General features: G+C 39.1%; 1 protein-coding gene across 2 annotated transcripts in view; it reads right to left on the bottom strand.

Annotated features, from left to right (window-relative positions):
• The window catches only part of USP6NL (USP6 N-terminal like), a 70035-nt gene extending 51458 nt beyond the window's left edge, over nt 1-18577 (bottom strand). Inside the window, exon 1 of one of the 2 annotated variants that reach the window (XM_053465220.1) lies at nt 18405-18577. In XM_053465220.1, coding sequence (XP_053321195.1) covers nt 18405-18408 — 4 coding nt within the window. In that variant the 5' untranslated portion in view covers nt 18409-18577. Of the gene's footprint in view, nt 1-5394; nt 5775-18404 lie in introns of those variants that run through there. The other variant, XM_053465219.1, reaches the window with a different exon arrangement.
• Nucleotides 18578-19018: the final 441 nt, after the last annotated feature.

The raw sequence follows: 19018 nt of genomic DNA, 5'->3' as shown, positions 1-19018 counted from the left end.
AGCATGGATAAGTGGGGGGCATGGCACATGGTGGCTGTAAGTGATGTGCAGACCCCATACTGCTGGCAGCATCAATACACAAGGGGGTCAGCTAGCCAGGTTTCAGCATGTACTGGCTGACTTGGCATGATAGGAGTGTGGTTGCTAGGTTCCAGCATTTTACTGGTTGCCTGAGTATAATCATGCCAAGTGGTATGGTTGAATTTTAAATGTGTAGTTAACACACCAAAATTGGCCAAAAGAATACAACGATATTAATTTATATATGATTGTTGACAGCAATCACACTCCTATCATGCCCAGCCAACCAGTACATTCCAATCTGGGTATGCCTGAGATTGCTGTTAACAATCATATAATTTTGGTGGGTAACTTACTTTTATTAAAAGTGTGGGATTTTATATTATTTTTAAGAGGTGGGGGTCATTTTCGTCTTCGGCTAAGTGAACCCTGAATTTTCGGTTTCGGTCCAGAATTTTCATTTCGGTGTATCCCTAGAATAAATAGAACTAGTTCATTTTTACTTATACAGAATCCTGAATTCGTAGTCACAAAACTTTCTAGGCCCAGAAATCAGTGAGAGGAAAAGTAAAGGTTTTATGTACTTTACTTTATTTTAATCTGCATATTTTATTAAAGGCTATATTTTCTCACAGTGAAAAAGGAGTGCAGCCCTCGCACGTATACAATTCTGATGAAGTGGCCCACTGCAGAAAAAACTTGGGACACCCCTGCTGTATGGTGTTAGAGTTCATAAGTGTATGTTAGTTACTATTTATTTAGCAATTTATATCAAGTAATTAGCAAATAGATTTACTAATGATTTAATGTATTAATTTATCAGCATACCTGGGAACTTCTGGGCTCAGGCCACCTGGAGCCCTCCCTTACGGGACGCAGGCTGGACTGCATACCGACGTCAGCGGGAAAACACCCCCATTTAAAGGGAAAATGGGCAGGGAGCAGGGGGTGTCAAGACCCTGTTCCCGCGACCCAAAGGATTCGGGTCTGATTCGGTCTTGACCCGGAGAACCGGTGCTTCACCCGGCAATCTCTGGGTCAAATCCGGAGCGTTCCCAGGTATGTTTATCAGTTTATTAAATTGATTAATGTTTTCAATAATAATAATATATATATATATATATATATATATATATATATATATATATATATATATATATATATATATATATATATATATATATCATACACACACAATGTTTGAAGAAAGCATCCTGCAAGCCTATCCCATTCCAGCGATACTGCCTGCCTGAACTTTTCAGCTACACAAACATCAATAATTCACACACTGCTTTGATGTGCAGTGGGATGCAAGCTTTCCAAATAATAGAACATTACTGGCAAATTATATGCCAGTTCTACTCAGCTAGCGTTAGCCATCACAATCATTTCACAGTCAGAAGACAAGAAATACCATTCAGGGCCCTCTGGCAAATGCCATGCTTCTTTCATGCTCAGTAAATAAAAACTTGTATGGTCAAATCCGTCAAGTTTTGTTTGTCAAAGTCTAAATATCCATATATGTGTTTTAGTAATAAAGCCAGCTACACAATATAAAGGGGGGGGGCAAAAAATGCAGAGATGGATCCATTACATTTGTGTAGTGAAGTAAGCCACAGTCACCAGGGTGTTTTGTTTTAAATGAACCTTATATAAAGGGGCACTCCAGCAATCATATGCACTTTTAATGCATATGATAACTGAGTGGTGAGAGCAATGGATAGGGCCCTTCATAATGTATAATGAAGCCGGTTGATATTGTAACACCCCTGCAACATGCTAATTTAGAGACGGAAAAAATCTTGTCATGACATGGGGAGTAATCCAGAACTGATCATTGTACCAGTTTTAATCTTCCAAACAATGAACACAATGATTTCCCAAATGCCGACCTACATTGTGTGGAGCAAGTGATTAGAATTTAACCCCTTAAGGATCAGGACAATTTTATGCAACGAAGCCAGCTTACGATCACAGTGAGGTGAAGCAGAGAACAGAAACAAAGGCCGTGCTTACAACCATTGCCTTTGTCACCTGACTGTATCCATCCATAGGACTGGCTGTAAATGCTATCACATGCACAGAAGTACGCAGGATCTGCTGCTCACTGACTGCTCGTGGTGATTGTGGCAACGTGTGTGCATTTTTAATGGATGATGTACCAGAGACGTCGTTAGTCCTGCAGGGAAATCTTTTCATGACGTACCAAGTACACCACTGGTCATGAAAAGGGTTACTCAAATATAATCAACGGCAATAGCCTATTGATGTCTCCCTTTGCGTTACAATATAAGTATATATTCCCAGAAAACTCAAAGAAAAGGGCAACATGACAAGAAAATTATTTCCAAAAAGGGTTTACACATTTATTACAACTGTACCCGGAACTATGTTTCTAATGTAGCATATAATTATAAAATTAAAACTTCAGAGAGAAAGAGAAACATAACCTGTAGTGCAATAATAAAGGGACTAAATTACATAAACCCGCAATACTGACATGCTTTAAAGTGGGTAGGGCAACTTATCATATATGTGGGACTGGAGCATCTCATATATGTGCTATACATCAATGAGTTTTTTTTTTTTAAAGGCATTACAAAAATACCATGAAGGGCTAAGAAAGAGCTATCACAATAGCATTATCTATTAGAGGTGTCTTAGCTTTATCACCAGGCTTCAGATGATTTTAAGTGCAGTAAACTCTGAAGCTTTGCAGAACATATTTTAATTAAACACATTCCGGAATATATGTATATGCCCTTGTAGTTACCGTTATAATTACTACTATTTTCCAGTGCCCAGGTACCAAATGCATTCAGTATGAGTCCCACTCCATACCATTAATTCCCCAGGAGACAATCCAGCAGACAAAGGGAAAATTATGACCGTTTGACTCAGATATAAATACACAGTAAATGGAAGCAAGCTACCATTTCCTATGCCCTGGCGCATCCATGTACCTTTAATTTTCTATTTTCAGTGACAATGCAGAATATTTTTAGTTCCTTGTTGTAACATCTATTAGAGGAATAGGGCACTAAGCGTCCTGCCTGCTTGCCTACGGATACTCTGGTTTAGAGGCTTTTAGACAAATTTATTTATATATTTTATTGCATATAAGTAATTTACAGAAATTATTGTTAATAAGTTTCATCAAGAGACATGATCTGCTGTAAAATGGCACATTATCATCTCACACGAGAAAAGGTGCTTCAGGCAACACTGAGTTTTGTTTAAAGGTACAGCTTATTTCTCATAAGTAACAAGTAAAGATGTCTTAAAAAGATCACTATTGCGGACATATTAAATTATACCGATAGTGGAAATATTCTCTGTGGACCATTCATTATACAATCTAAAAACTCTTATTGCTCTGTCACCATGCAACTCTTTTACTGAAAGAGACCACTATGCAGCATGGGCGTCCCTGGGAACCCTCTAAGTTTCACCCAGAGTCTCCAGACGAAGCAAAGCTGTTCCAGGGAAATGGTGGCTGTACCCGCTACCCATATAACTCCTCACCCACTTCTGATTGTCTGATAGGCTAGGCCTGCATTAACACGGCTTTGCATCCCCTCATAAATCCATTCCCAGTGTAGCCTGCTCTCTGGGAAGCTCCCAGGTATGACTTCTGATGATGCTCTCTATATATATTACCTGGAGGCACATGAACTGCCATTTTTATTTTAAAGCTAAATGGCTCATTAAAGCCTAGTATAAAAATAATAATGGATGTTTAAGCAATTGTTTTAGCTATTAAATCAAATTTTTAGATGCTTAAAGAAAAATCTAGCGTTAAAATGGTAACGATAAGGACATATACATAAATCTGCATTCCCTGGAGACAATAACAAGTCACCTCACAAACCTAACTAAAGAGCTGTTAACCGCTGACTCTACGTGAAATTATGATACATAAATTGATTTGCAGAGTAATGAACACCGGAGCTCCAGGCAATAAAAATTAAATTATTTAAGACATAAGATCTCTCTAGAGGTGGCAAAGCTTTGTTTAACACAGATCTGAATGCTGGGGAATATGCAATGACAAAAAAACAAACAAACACGGGACTGTACAAAGTCACTCAGATTCCCATAAATCCTTTCCATGCGCGACTTCACTAGTAAATATCCAGTGCCTTGGTAAAACTGGACTTTGTGTTATAAACTGCAATAAACTTTGGAGGCAATTACAATTGTAAGCTCTTTTGAGCAGGGCCCTCCTCACCTGTTGTTTCTGCAGGTCATGGTATATACTTATTGTTTTGTCCTGTCTACTCTTTGTACAGCTCTGAGGAACCTGATGGCACTATATAAAACAAATAGAAATATAGATAAAGAGTGTATATTATACAGAGACTTAACAGGACAAAGTAAGTAAAGAAAGAGGAAGCGCCATCACTGATGACTGCTTCACATGATGCAAACCGAGAAGCAATACTCCAGACATTAGAATGTCAAGAAGTATGAAATAGGGGCATAGAGATTGTTTTGCATCAGCCTTTCATCAAATCGATATCATGTTTTCATTGCTTTCCCAAAAGCATATTAAGCAGAAGAAAACGGCTATTGCAAGTATAATGAACCCAACCAGGTATTAAAATGCGATGGGATATGCATGTGATATTCTATAGTCTAAAATACAATTCTATATTTCAATATGTTCAGACGGTGCATCTCCCACGCCATATTCATGACCTATAAATCTATAAATTGTACCATTAAGAAACGTGCCATTACATTACTTGGAGAGGTAGACGTCCACCTCCTGCTTACGCTAGCTGTTAACTATAAGTGCAACCCCCTAGCTTGCTGCGCATGTCACACCGCCAAAGGATGGAAATGGCAAATATGTTAATTAGGTCATTATGCCACTACGTTAACTATTACAATCATTTCTCTTCTGCACAAGTCAACAAAGCAGTGCTAACAGTTTCAGTGGTCTCAAACAAGTTAATTCTGAATGCCAAGCTTTGTATCCAGGGAGCACAAAATAGTATGTGTACAGAGCCAGACCTAATTATCGTGTGCCTTAAATGTTTAATGTTGCCTCATTTTAAAATCATTCTTCATTCTGTAATCCTAGTCAGGATTTTTTTTTTTAAATGTAAATTTTAGGATGTAATTTTTAAATGCATTCATTAAAGTCAGTTTAATGAGATAAGGCTGTACTGCAAGCATACAGGCAATGCCCATTACGAAATAAAAACAACGATACAGTGATTTTGGGTGTATTAGTGAGAGCAAAGCTAGGCAAAGGTGAGGTTAATATTAAAAACAAGAAGCAAACAATGTGAAACTGCAGCATCACAACACTAGAACACACAGGCACATTCAAACAAGCCTAAGAGAGGACTTGGTAGCTCATACCTTTCTTCTCTGTGGTAGCTCTGCGCCTCGACGGTGAGACCAGTTCTTTTACAATCTGCAAGACTTGAATCATCGCTAGTTAACAAGACAAGACGGCAGCTGCCAGCTTCCCTTTACATCCTAAAGCCAACAGGTTTGCTTGCTGAAACTCATATTATTCATATTTTGTGTGAGCTTGTAATGCAGCAAGGAGGCTCAGATCACCTTCTCAGATACGCTCCTCTAAATTCTTTTGAAGGCTTAAAAGGCAGCCTTCAGGAGACCAGCAGACGCACAATGCACAGGGAGAATCTGTTCTACAGAAATTCATTACTTTCCATCAAATAACTCCTCAAGGGCGATCAATACACTCCAGAACCCCAGATTTTATTATTTGCTCTTAATCAGTGTGTTCAGGCAAAATAATTGCTGGATTTCATGTGTGAAAATAATAAAGTCAAGCATATTTTTTTTCCAAAACAGTTTAAAAAAAAACATTAAAGACAGAACCAACACGCTTTTAAAAAAGTTTGTCACTGAGGGCAGAGCTTAAGTATTGTCCAGCTACAGCCCTCTTGCCTTTTTATTGGAAGAATGAGTTTTCAAAAGGTTCTAGCGTTGTAGGTAATACTCTGTTTTCAGACAGCTGCGGGTATATAATATACTCGGAGTTAATCACCCAGCCAGAAACACGGCTAATGAAAGTTCACAGAGGAGAGGATTAAGCAGGACTTCATCAGCATTGCCATAAAGAATCAGCTCAGCGGGATGTTTGAGCAAGTCACTTAAAAGGATCACATGTCATGACCGACGACAATGGCAGCCTTCAGGTGTGCAGATAAAAGATTATTGGAAAAAGAAAATTAAGCCAAGTTTTCTTTTTTCTTAAACTACACTACTGTATCCAGCACTGTATTTAAAGCTCAAAGAAAAAGAAAATCTGTGGGCCTTCCCCTTTAATTTAGTGCCATTACATGACCTTAATGATTACCCAGCAGCAATGATTATGAGCCTGCTGTTTTTAAACAAACAAGTCTAGCATTTATTTAGAAGATGATGTTTAAAACTCCCACTAAAACATTTTGTTTCAAAGGGCACCTCAGCTCCCTTTGGTATTAATGAGAGCGCTACAGAGTATGTGCAGGAAGTGTACTTAAGTATGCACCTCACTTAAATTCCCTGGTTTCATTAAATGCAGCCAAGAGGAAAATTAGATAGACGGTATCATAGTAAATATTTAATACGCATGTTGAAAATACCTTTACAGGATAAAGTACATAACTCAAATATATCCAATGTTCCTGTGGCCTATACGGTTGACACAATTTTAACAACTTTTACTTTCAATGGAATGTGTTTACATAGAAGATGCCTTGAAAACTGAATCCATGACTAAGACGATAATTTAGGTACTTCACAGACACGGGAGTTATGTTGATAAAGTAAACACTTAATGGGGGAGGTCTCAGAGTGGGGGGGCATCTTCTCACTGTGGATTAAGTCCAGTGCTGTATACAGTATTGTAGGTTAGCTAATTTTGTTCCAATTAGGTTCATCTGCAGACCTGGAAGCTGCCACTGATGTCAATCAATGGATATTTTGGGTAGCTTTCACCGTGTGAGCACCACACTGAAATTATACATTATGGCAATGCCTTAAGTCTGTCCTTTCGCAAAGTTTCATTACCCAGGTTCCAACTGCATTATTAAGTCTGAGCCACTGTACAGTTTATCCCAAGCAGTGGGTATCTAGTAGACTGGACTATGATAACAGATCCCATATGCAGAGGCTTTAGGTAAAGTACCAAAAAAAAAAAAACGCAGTTGTGTGAAAAAGTATGCTGCATGTCATGTTACATACAAGAACAAGTCAGTACTTACATGACATTATACAAGTAATCGTGGAAATGTATTTATAATGAGGTGCTGGAGTATAGTCAGCAAACATTGTCTCGCACATTTACACATTACAATGAATCTAAATGGTACATTGAATGGTAACACTACTGGAATATGATTTGAAGGCACATAACAGAAAATTGCTCTAAACATGCGCTAACCACCCAACCGGGTTTATGATGCATAGTAATATCGGGCAGTTAGAATGTTCAGCTCTTGTGCATATTCCCCACAGCCTGACAGGTGAATGTATCTGCAGACTCCATATCATTTCATGTTTCTTTCATGACATGCTGTGCATGAAGGATAACATGGATTATCCCAAAAAGCATCTGCACGGTGTGATTCTTCCTCACAAGTATAATGCGTGAGGTTTGCAGAATGCTGGCTGGAGTTCAATGCCCGTCTGCACTGAGTAGAGGGTGTGCTGCATCAGCATGAGATACAACATCAAACTCAAACTAGCTCCAGATTAACAGCAATCACTTGTACAATGTCACTGGTGCAGTCTAGAGATAGAAATATACCACATACTGTTAACTAGTCCTATTACTGCCCATCATACTTTTACAGAAATGTATGAAAACCTTACGGGGGGGAACTGCCACTCTCACAGCTTTTTATCATTTACTAAACCTAGCTACAGCAAGCGCTCCTTGATTCCCAATTAGTATAATTGTTTTGTAGGCATAGGTTTCAAACAGAGGGACAATTTATATCAGCAAACTTGACACCCTTAGCAGAAGATTTTAGAGCTAGCCTATTAATTTGCTGCCCCAATGCCATCTAACCTTCTCCTTCCCCACCCATCCAAAGCCTGCCCGAACCAGGCCATCAAATGAAGAATAATCATGCAGTGTATGTGGAAGTAAATATAGAAGATTCCATGAGATATACATTACACAGTTTTGTTTGATACACCCAAGGGGAAAATGTGAAAGATCCACTGTAATCATAAAGGGCTTGGTACCTTCCGTAAACATTGTATGACTATGTGTCAGGAACCACAGGGACTTAAAGCAGCGATCTTGTGTGAGATAGTTATATCAACTATCCATTACGACACCAGTTGGCCTTTGAGATGCTGGTTCCTTCTGCCTACCTATGGACATATTATGCCTGCGTGCCCCTTATACTAGCAATCAAGGGCCTATATGAAGCAGGCATGTTCCCAGCTGCATGGCTGGAACATTGTGTTCCTGGGCTAATCGTGATATTTGGATTTTCACCTCTAGCTTGGACTATGACGATTCTTTGGATCTTCCCATGCTATCGTGCATTGTTTGTTCAGCGTTTGACCATGGCAGGTATGACCCCGTCAGTCAGTTTCCTGCCAGCCGTCTGCGAGATCTTCAGACTCTACTGCCGTCTTCCAATTCCGGGCCTGCCTCTACAGTCGTCTGCCAATTCCCTGGCAGTCTTCGCTGATCTACGGATCCCATTGCTGCCAGACAGATCTACAGACCCAGCAGCCGACCACCTGCTCCCCTAAAGCCTATAGATGGCAACTAAAGGGAAGACTAAGGCTAAAGTGCACAGGAGTCCTGAATTGGATACATCAATATCATTTGCCTCAGTTCTGAGCCTGATTCTACCCCTGCATAGAGATTCCAACCTGACCCTGCACCCACTGCCCTGAAACCATGGGATTGTGAATCATGTTGATTAGGCTATGCTATGAGATAAACACTCAAAACTCTAAATACACAACCTTTGGTTTCGTAAACACATGTATGCTGGGTGTAAGCAAGTATAGAATAGCAACCTCCCATGAAGGCTACCAAACCCTGATCACAACTACTGTGCCGGAAACATGTGAGGAATGTGCTCAAATGTTATGAGCAGGACAGGACGCTAGTAATACAATATTTCTCATAGAAACTGTTTTTCCTTTAACAAAGTTGGGCAGAATTGTTGGTGTTTTATAAACGAAACTTAACATAAGAATCTGGAAGAATTTTGTTATGTTTTAGTACCAATCAGATAAACAATATTTTATTAAGCAACAGCTGCTATAGATACAGATGAGTAAAACCTGTTCTAAACACATATAATTGTCCTTATTACCCGCTGGACACTTGGTTGAGAAAGTTGGAAGTCTGAAACCTGCACTAACCGGTTATAATTCAGCTGCTTAAAAAAAAAAAAAAAAGCTGGATGAGTGATGCCATTCATCAAACAATTACTCCCACGTCTAATGTTGTTCCTCACAACAAAGTGACCAAGAACAATTGTTAAATGCAATTAAACAGAAGCCACTTTTATAACATCACTCAATGCTGCCTTCAATAATATTTCATAGAGAATGCAACAAAAGCTACTCCTTTACATTTTCATGGCTTCCCTTGCATGGGGGGGGGGGATTCTTGAACTTTCAATTTAAGATTTCCAAATTAAAATAGGATATGCAGATTTTGTCTTTACGGTGAATGCAAGAAAAAAAAATTTGTTGTGAAACATGAAATGCAATTTATTAGCAGCCTTTGGCTCTTTAACAGAATTAATGGAGCAATTAAAAGAATATCCATATATTTCTAGGTACAATGTGAGCCGCTGGGAAATGGCAGGGACAGTAACCCCCGTTTTGTTGCTCATTCTAATTCAGGCAGCTAAGCCCTCTCTGGCTCTTTAAATATTGATAGACCAATTGCTGCTGTAAGCCGCATCCTTCTTGTCACTAGTCGCCCATGTGCTTCAATGCAGATATCCTGACAACCTCCACAAAATATGGTGGATTTTTATCTTTTTATATTTATGAGAATATACACATTATTTCCAGGGTGGAGGAAACATTTCAGTATTCATGACAGCAGGTAACGCTAAAATGCTCTCTCTGGAAAGTATAATACAGCATAGAATACTTTAGGCCTAAATAATGGTTTACTTGAGGTTAATCTCTGAACTAAATGTTTCCAAAATACTTAGGCAGACAAAAAAACTCAAGCTGTAAGTCATTTCAAACAAATATATTAAACACTTTAGCAGTGACTGCCTCTTAAAAATGTATTTTTTCCTGAAATGTATTCACTGACACTTTATTAGCTTTAACTTTGGGTACAAATCATCAGAGGACTGAAGCCCAATAACATCTTCATACTATATAGTAGGATTGAGTTAATTACAGGTTTTACAGTAATTAAAAACAAATACAGGCTGCCAATAAAACATTCACATGGGCATACCCTATTACAAAAAGGCAGGTGTATGACAAAAAAAATCTCTTAAGAATATGTAGATGGGATGAAAGTGCTTTGCACACCCCTAGGAGAACCTACGGTATTTACGCTTGCAGGAGCTGATCCATGCAAAGAATAGCGGTAATCGCCTAACTGTTAGAAGATGCACTAAAATATATTGAGTAACCATCTGAGCATTTATTTCGGTATTCTTTGGGTATTGCATTTGTTACCAAACATTAAGAGAGATTATGACTTGAAGTAGAAGACTGACATGGAGCTAGGTTATGTACACATAAAACAGCAAAGCCATTTCAAGGTTTTCTATGCTACTATCCAGTGCCTACAAAAAGCTTGACTGTTTCTGTCGGAATTTCTTCAATGACATCACAGGTATGGAAATAAAGCTGTGCAAACCTCTCTGCATCAGCAACTTAGAGGACTCTGTATTTATCCGGGCGTACATGGGTTCTAAAGCAGGGACATTAAAGACATTTGAAATCCATTGAAATAAAAAGAATAACCATAAACCAGGCGGCTCTCCGTCAGCTTGATATCACCCATGTAAGTTTCCAATTAGCAAGGAAAACTCAACATACTGACTCTTTTGTATCATCAATAGACGGGTACTGTTGGTCCGTGTACTGAGGCTGCGGCTAGAAGCTTCATGAAAGCTTCCCATTCAGTTAAGGGCTTGGCTAAGACACAGCATTCAGTGTAGTCATATACAGACTAAAAACGTTAGCCACAAGCACGGCGCGGCCTCACATTAACATCATTAAAGCATAGTCTGCAACTGTAAAGCTACACATTTCTGTTAAATTTCTTTTGGCCTTCAGCCCTTAGAATTTAAAGTGGACATCTCATAGACTTCCTTCAAAGAGCTACTCCTACTCTTTCTGGGGAATTAATGATATTTTATTTGAAATATTAAAGCTTGCTCTAAAATAGTTTCTTTTTCTCATCTCCTTTGGAAAGTACATTGACTTCCAGGGTTTGTGTACAAGTCTCACGCCATAAGTATGTGTTTATAAATCATATCGGTGTGCTATCTGCATAATAACCCAAGTTAATCTACATATGAAACCACATAGCAAATATTTGAGAAAGCCAAGTTTCAGTCTTCATTATGAATATAGCCATACAACAAGAACGAACACTGATTTCAACGACTTCAATGTGGTTTTGGGTTCTATAATAAAAGTGATATTGGTGCAGCTTTGAATAGTAGCCTTATCATAGTGACCAGTCAGCAGGAACATTCGGTTGGCTGTTATGGTTATAAAACCACTTCTCAAACTTTGCACTTTCCGTATATAACCCTCAATATATTTACCTACCTAGGCCAAGCTGTAGTAGTAACTCCGTACCTAGGACACAGCATAGACAGATACTAATGAATATATGGTTAATTCCATTATTATTTATTATTATCATACAGTACCATTTATTTCTGGGATAACTTTTTGATACATTTTATTTTTTGTTCTACTATGTACCACCAAGTTGTTCTTAAGAGTACAGCGTGACCTACATACTTCAGATACTTCCACTGAACATTACGTTTTACTCCCTTTAAAACTGATTTGTAGGAGCCCTTCTGATGACTTCACAGGACACAGGGCATACCAGTCATATTTTAAAAAGGGCTAAGGGAACAATTTTAGGCAACTACCTGTTTAAGCAATAAGTATAGATTTGGGGAAATGCATTGTGCTCCAGCTAATGCCATTTATTTTGGAAAAATGCAGTGGCAAAAAAGCATTATAGTAACCCTTCTAGTTTCGAAAAACTAATGGCAAACGTCCAGCCCTGCCTTTGCATGCCCATTCTTAAACAGAACAATGATGCTGGATCATGAGGACTTGGAACCGATCAATGAAATACACACAAATATGCAAATAGGTCAAAATGATGTAAGCCCAACACACGCATCCCTAATTGTTTATAACAGAGGAATAAGCTGTGTGGCGTAAAACTATTCTCTTCATATGTTGTACACATTAAGAAAGTTTAGTAAATATGTTGTCATAGGTCTAAAAATATCCATTGGGAGCGCGTTCTACCGTGTTTCCCCGATAGTAAGACACCCCCGATTGTAAGACGTATCGGGGGTTTCAGAGGGGTCGGCTAATATAAGCCGTACCCCGAAAGTAAGACATATGTCTTACTTTCGGGGAAACACGGGGGATTTGCCGGGTCCGCCACTCTAAGGGGCCGGGAAGTCCCCACCAAGGCCGGCCTTACGTGTCTGCGGCCGCACAGGATTTAAATTAAAACATCGGGGTTTTTTTTTTAACTTTATTTAACATCCTCCATGTTAAATAAAGTTTTTTTAACTTTATTTAACATGGAGGATGTTAAATAAAGTTGAAAAAAAACCCCCGATGTTTTTATTTAAACCCTGTGCGGCCGCAGACCCCTAAGGCCGGCCCCTTAGAGCAGGGCCGACCTTTGGGGTGTGCGACCGCACAGGGCGCCACACTCCAGGGGGTGCCAACCTGCGGCACCCGGCACCCCTCCAGAGACGGACAGTAATGTCCGCCGCTGGAGGAGCAGGCTCGCAAGGGAGCGGTATCGGAGGTCTTTAACAGACCTCCGGCTCCCTTGAGTGATTTTAAGCCGGGTTCAACCCGGCTTAAGATCACTCAAGGGAGCCGGAGGTCTGTTAATGACCTCCGATACCGCTCCCTTGTGATCTGCGCGGCAACAGCTGTTGTGCGCCGGGGTTTCTTGTCAGATCCCGGCGCACAACACTGAAGCCGCGCCCACCGCTGTCCGTGCCCTCTGACCCGGAAGGAGACAAGAACTGAAGAAGAGGAGCGAAGAGGAGGAAAAGAAGCTGAAAGAAGAAAGGAAAGGTAGGAAAGCATTAAGTGAGAGTGGATTGGTGTATATGTGTGTGTGGATTGGTGTATGTGTGTGTGGATTGGTGTATATGTGTGTGGATTGGTATATGTGTGTGGATTAGTGTATATGTGTGTGGATTAGTGTATATGTGTGTGGATTTGTGTATATGTGTGTGGATTGGTAGGTGTGTTGATTGGTAAGTGTGTGAGAGTAATGGGTGTTATGCTGTACCATTTCCAATGTCTTTTTCATGATCTAATTATGCTCTAAAAGTACATCATAACTCCCATCACTCTCAATTTTTTCCCAATATAAGACATACCCCGAAAGTAAGACATAGTGGGGCTTTTAGGGATAAAAAGAAAGTAAGACACCGTCTTACTTTCGGGGAAACACGGTATAATTCAATTTAGTTACATCATTATGTATCAAGATAAAAGAAAAACACAACATTGGAAGTAAACTCGTATAATAATTACGTTGTATCAGATACAGTTCAAGCTTTAACAGATCAGACTCTATAGAATCCAAACCAACATTGTGTTTACTATTAATTCATAAATATTGCCGGATACACTGTGGCTTTTTTCTTTTCTTCTCCTAGCACCGGTGAATATATGGGTTTTCTTCCGTGGGCTTTACTGAACTTTTGAGCACAGCATCCTCATGAAAAATGCAGGTTACATATGGACACGGGCTGGTGTTTATCACAGCCCATGCCAAGCTGCATGCCTCAGTCAATAAGATTGGAAGGAATTCTGTTTTTTTCTTTTTAAATAAGGTTTAGAAAAAGACGGTATTTCAAAATACTATCACATGTAACTTATGACTAAAGATTTTGCTTGACCGCTAAACCAGTATTCAAATAATTTTGTACTCTTCTTCTTTAAATCCTTTAGGGCCCATGATGCTATGCTATGAACTGGAGACCAACGGGCTACCTACCTCATATGTGAATATTTACCACCCAGAGTAATGAGACTAGAACCCTCAAAACACCAATAGTACTTTTGAAAGTCAAGCGTGTTCTTGTGTACACCTCCAGGCCAATTTTGCAGAAGTAGATTTTTTTTTCCCTTGGGCTTTAGCATAAAAGTTTGACTTCCCTAAAGCAAAGTGCTTAAAGATATCTGTATGCTGCTTGCGTATCGCTATTCTGTTCTCGTCCGAATCAATGCCAAACTGATTAATCATTAAAAGTTGCATTCTAACCTTATTTTCATGATTACTGCATATTGGAGTCCATCCTGCTAAAATTTAAAATAAAACTTTGGCCCCTGGCGCAGGAAAGCCTAATATGGCTGCTTGCTGCCACGGTGGACACGGGGGGGGAGCATACCTGCAGGCATATGTATTTTCTTGGTAGATTTTCTGTCCTTAACATGATTATGGAATTTAACCCCTTCCTATATGTACCTGAACTGTCGGGTCATATGATATACATGAAAAATGATACATTTATTAAGTGGGGTGCTTTTAAGACAGTTATTGAATTTAAGTTACTTATAGTAAAATAGTATATATTTTTTTGTATTTTTAGCAATATATCATGGGATAGGAGGTACTTATGCATAGCTAAACTTGTCATGAAAATTATATACAAGTGTAAACTATGAATTGGATCACCTAAACATGACTATAGCAAAACTACAAAAATTGTCCCAGCCCTCAAAGGGAAATACGTGCTCTGAGTTTGAGGTTGAGACTAACCATGGCACATCCAGTGGTCTTGATGTTTTATTTAAAATGTCTTATGTCATACACTATAGATGTAGGCATCCAAAGGAGAGAGAGGTGGGAAAACAACACGGTATCTATGAACATACATGGCAGTTAGGTGACAAGTTGTAGAACGCTGAATGTGATAAGAAAAAATGTGATATGTTCACTGTGGCCATGGCAGGGTTGAGAAGAATCAGGAACTGCTAGGAATGCATGACAGCGAAAGAAATACTAGACTAGCTTCCGCAAACTATTAAACCGACAGCAAGGTAGTGAGGGAGACCAACGTAAGCCCACCTGACACAAAAACAAGCCCAAGTAATGGTGGAGAAGAATTGTGACTAAAACAATAGCTGCTGTTCAGAAACACAAACATGCAATTTATTAGCACATCGTAGTGCACTGTAACCACAACCTACACTCGTGGAGTTGTGTCAAAGCCGAACACCAGTGTAAATCTGTAATCACTTCCATTTACTACTTCTCGTGGCGCTAAATGAGAAAGCATTTCTTCTTTCTTGGAGGGGGGCTTCCCGTGAAAAGTTTTCTTGAGCCTTTAATGCAGTGCTGTACACAGTAATATGGTTAAGCATTGTTTTCTTTCATCTTGTTCCAATAAGCTTACAAAGTACCGCAAAATGTATTCTGTATTTCTCTCTTTAACAAAGACAACAAGAGATAGAAATAAATACCCAAAGGATGTTTGGGTCACAAAATATTAAAACAGAAAGAAATCGAAACGGCTTTAACAAAAAAAAAAAAAAAAATAGCTTTCAAACTTGTGAAGCCCACTTAAAAACAAAAATAATAATTAAAAAAATAAATAAACCAAAAACAGGTAGACTCAGACTAGCAGCAGGGAGGAAGCATAGCAAAAATACTATCAATAATTCACATTATATTCTTAATATTTTATACTTCATATTAAATATTAAAGAATCAGGAGTGATAACATGTATTATTACATGCCCAAAATAATGGATGAACATGCATAATGAAGATCTGATCATAAAATACTGGCATATTAGCCATGCAAATAAAGAAATAAATTGACGTTGCATACAATATGACTTCATATTGGCACATGCTTTTAACAAAAAAATAAAATAAAAGATAATTACACAGATCGGACGAAAGGTTTTAATTCACATTAAGATAGCATACAGTGATAGTATTGTTAAGGAGCAGCTTCAAAAAAAAAAAAAAAAAAAAAAATGTCCTTTGCAAAATGGACACAAAACCCCTCTTGTCTTCTGGATGCCAGCATCCCCACGCAGCGATCAATGCAAGCTCTCTCGACATGCGCTTTTGCCAGCATGGAAAAAAACTTCCACAAACAGCACAAGACACACACTATGCAGAACAAGTATAAATTTGTGTTTGAGATAACATCAAATGATGCAAAAAAGGGGGACACCACACCACAACACAAGACTATTAGTGAGATGAGTGCAGGTTGAGGTAGCCATCTAATACCTTTATTACATTCAAAGATATGGGTCAACACCAACCTTCCCCAGCCCTGAAAGAGAGGGATGTTTACATGACATATTACAGTAAAGGCTGCATATCATGAAAGCCATAAAATATGCACACAGCAAACACCAAAACAGAGGCAGTGTAACCTAACAATACAACACAGCTTGTCAGATGCTGAAATACGTTCTACTAGTAAATTTTAGGAGGACCACAACAAAGGTTAAAGCTACGTATTAAAATCGGAGACTCTCTGATGCCCAGTGCTCAAGTCTTGAGATGCCATTTCTGGTCCAGATCAATTCATACACAACAAGGATAAACGTTTCCCACCAGCCACTAGAACTTGGCAGTTATTTGGTAAATGACAAGATGATGGAACTCATTTAATAAAAGTTGTTATTCATTCGTTTATATAGTGCTATTTTATCCCACAACACAGCAACCGCAACACTACAAGTAAGGTAAGAATTTAGACATTTTGTGTATATATATATATATATATATATATATATATATATATATATATATATATATATATATATATATTATATATATATATATATACACACACACACACACACACATTTACTTGTCGCAGGAAACGTCAATGTTTGTCCTCCAGTGAAAAAGACTCACCTGTGACATCTTACACAGTGTCAAGAAAGCAGTGCCAAAACTAAGCTCATACCACAGATTTTCTTTTTAATATTGTAATACTGAACACATTCCATCAAATAGCAATGACTTTGGAAACATTTACCCAACCTTCGTGTAAAATACTTGTGTTCTAAAGCAGGAAATTCAAGGTCCATAAATAGCAGTTTCACCAGTTCCTATTAAATCACGCACGGCACTTGAAAAAAGTGCACGCACGCCATTCGCTACAACGATTTTGTCAGTAAAGATAACAGTAAACATGAATATCAAAGCATAAGGTATCCTGTCCCATGAACTTACATTATTAGCTGAACGTGGGTTACTTCACAGATTTGCAATACAAATAATATACTTTTAATAATAAGCGTATTAGTGGAGCAAACCTCTTTAGCAATGCCAGAAGTCACAGCATAATTAAGGATTAATCTTTACAACTATGCAGCGATCTGCAGTGTAGAATTTTAGTTTGGCTGCCATGGTCCATGAACTATAGTATGATTCTCCATCAGCAACTTCATTATACCAGGACACGCATGATAACAATTGTCAGCCTTGTAGCCAAGGCCACGCAGTTTGCTACGATGTTAATGAAATATAACTTTGTTGAAGTATTTAAACCTGATCAAAGTACAGAAGCAGGCAAAGCAAGATGGGCTAAACATCACAGCAAGTAAAGCATAGCTTAGTAATATGTAAGCATCATAAAGAAAATAGCTGCACTTTCATTAAAGATAGAACTACTACAAGGACCTACAGCCAGTACCAGAAGGAAGTAACAGATTCTGTTAACATGTCAGAGGTTTCCTTTTCAGTAGACTGATTGAGAATACATGAACTTCACAGATCAAGTTCATCAATAAACTGAAACCCCCTGTAGGTCATAAGTTAGTGCCTAATTATCTGTGAATATTACCATGGTAACCCAACAGCAGATACCTTACACTGCTTTACAGCAGATATGTTACACTGCTTTACAGCAGTACAAGTCCACATTGTTTATGTTTACTGAGGTCCAATCACCCATCAGCTGTCAATGACATATTGACCATTACTTGCTGGTTGGTTTAATTTGTACTGGGGATCGGTTATCCCGCCATAAAATACCAGTCACACTCCCAGACAAAAACCCCATATAAGTACTTTTGAAGCCTGTCATTCTCTTTTAATTACTATTCACCATTATAATAATACACATGATGCTTCCTCCTAGGTCACCCCGCCCCCCAAAAAAGTTCTAAGCAGAACTTACTCATGGTTGGAGCGGCGCGGTAACCCTACCCCCGGGCACTCTGCTGGTCTTCAGCCACTCAGCTGTTCTGGGCACCCGGTCTACCGGGCTCTCCACAGCCCCGGCCGGACATCCCCGCTGAGTCCCTGTACCTTCCGGTCCACCCGCCCTGCTCCTGGGGGTCAGCTTCCGTATCGCTTAGTGAACACCATCCCATCGCTGCACGTCACAACGCCCGCCCACTGTCTGGCGAGTCCCGCCTCTCATTGGCTTAGGTGCAATGAAATCACAACAGATGCAAGGGAGATGAGCGTTATAATCACCTGAGATCCAATCAAACAAAGCCGGATGCACTAGAAAGAGTCGCTGGTATCCACAGCGTGGTTTTATTCAGAAAGACATTTGCGGAAACAAACAGGATTTCAGAGCTATATCCACATTGCTTCAACAAAATCGTTCTCTTTTACGGGGGAAAGGAACCAAAGCGGCGTGCCGCCTTTCTTGTATGTAGAACTCTATGGCGGCTTTGAACAGGATTAAGAATGTGATGTCACAACGTAGTGGTGTCACTGCTTTGCTGGCCCAGTAATACCCAATCATGTCTATTTATAGCCGGACGTGTCTAATCCCATTGT

The sequence above is a fragment of the Spea bombifrons genome, chromosome 4, assembly GCF_027358695.1.
Source record: "Spea bombifrons isolate aSpeBom1 chromosome 4, aSpeBom1.2.pri, whole genome shotgun sequence".
NCBI classification, from domain to species: Eukaryota; Metazoa; Chordata; class Amphibia; order Anura; family Pelobatidae; genus Spea; species Spea bombifrons.
Note: the sequence above shows the minus strand (reverse complement) of the source record. Positions and strands in the feature narration are given on the sequence as shown.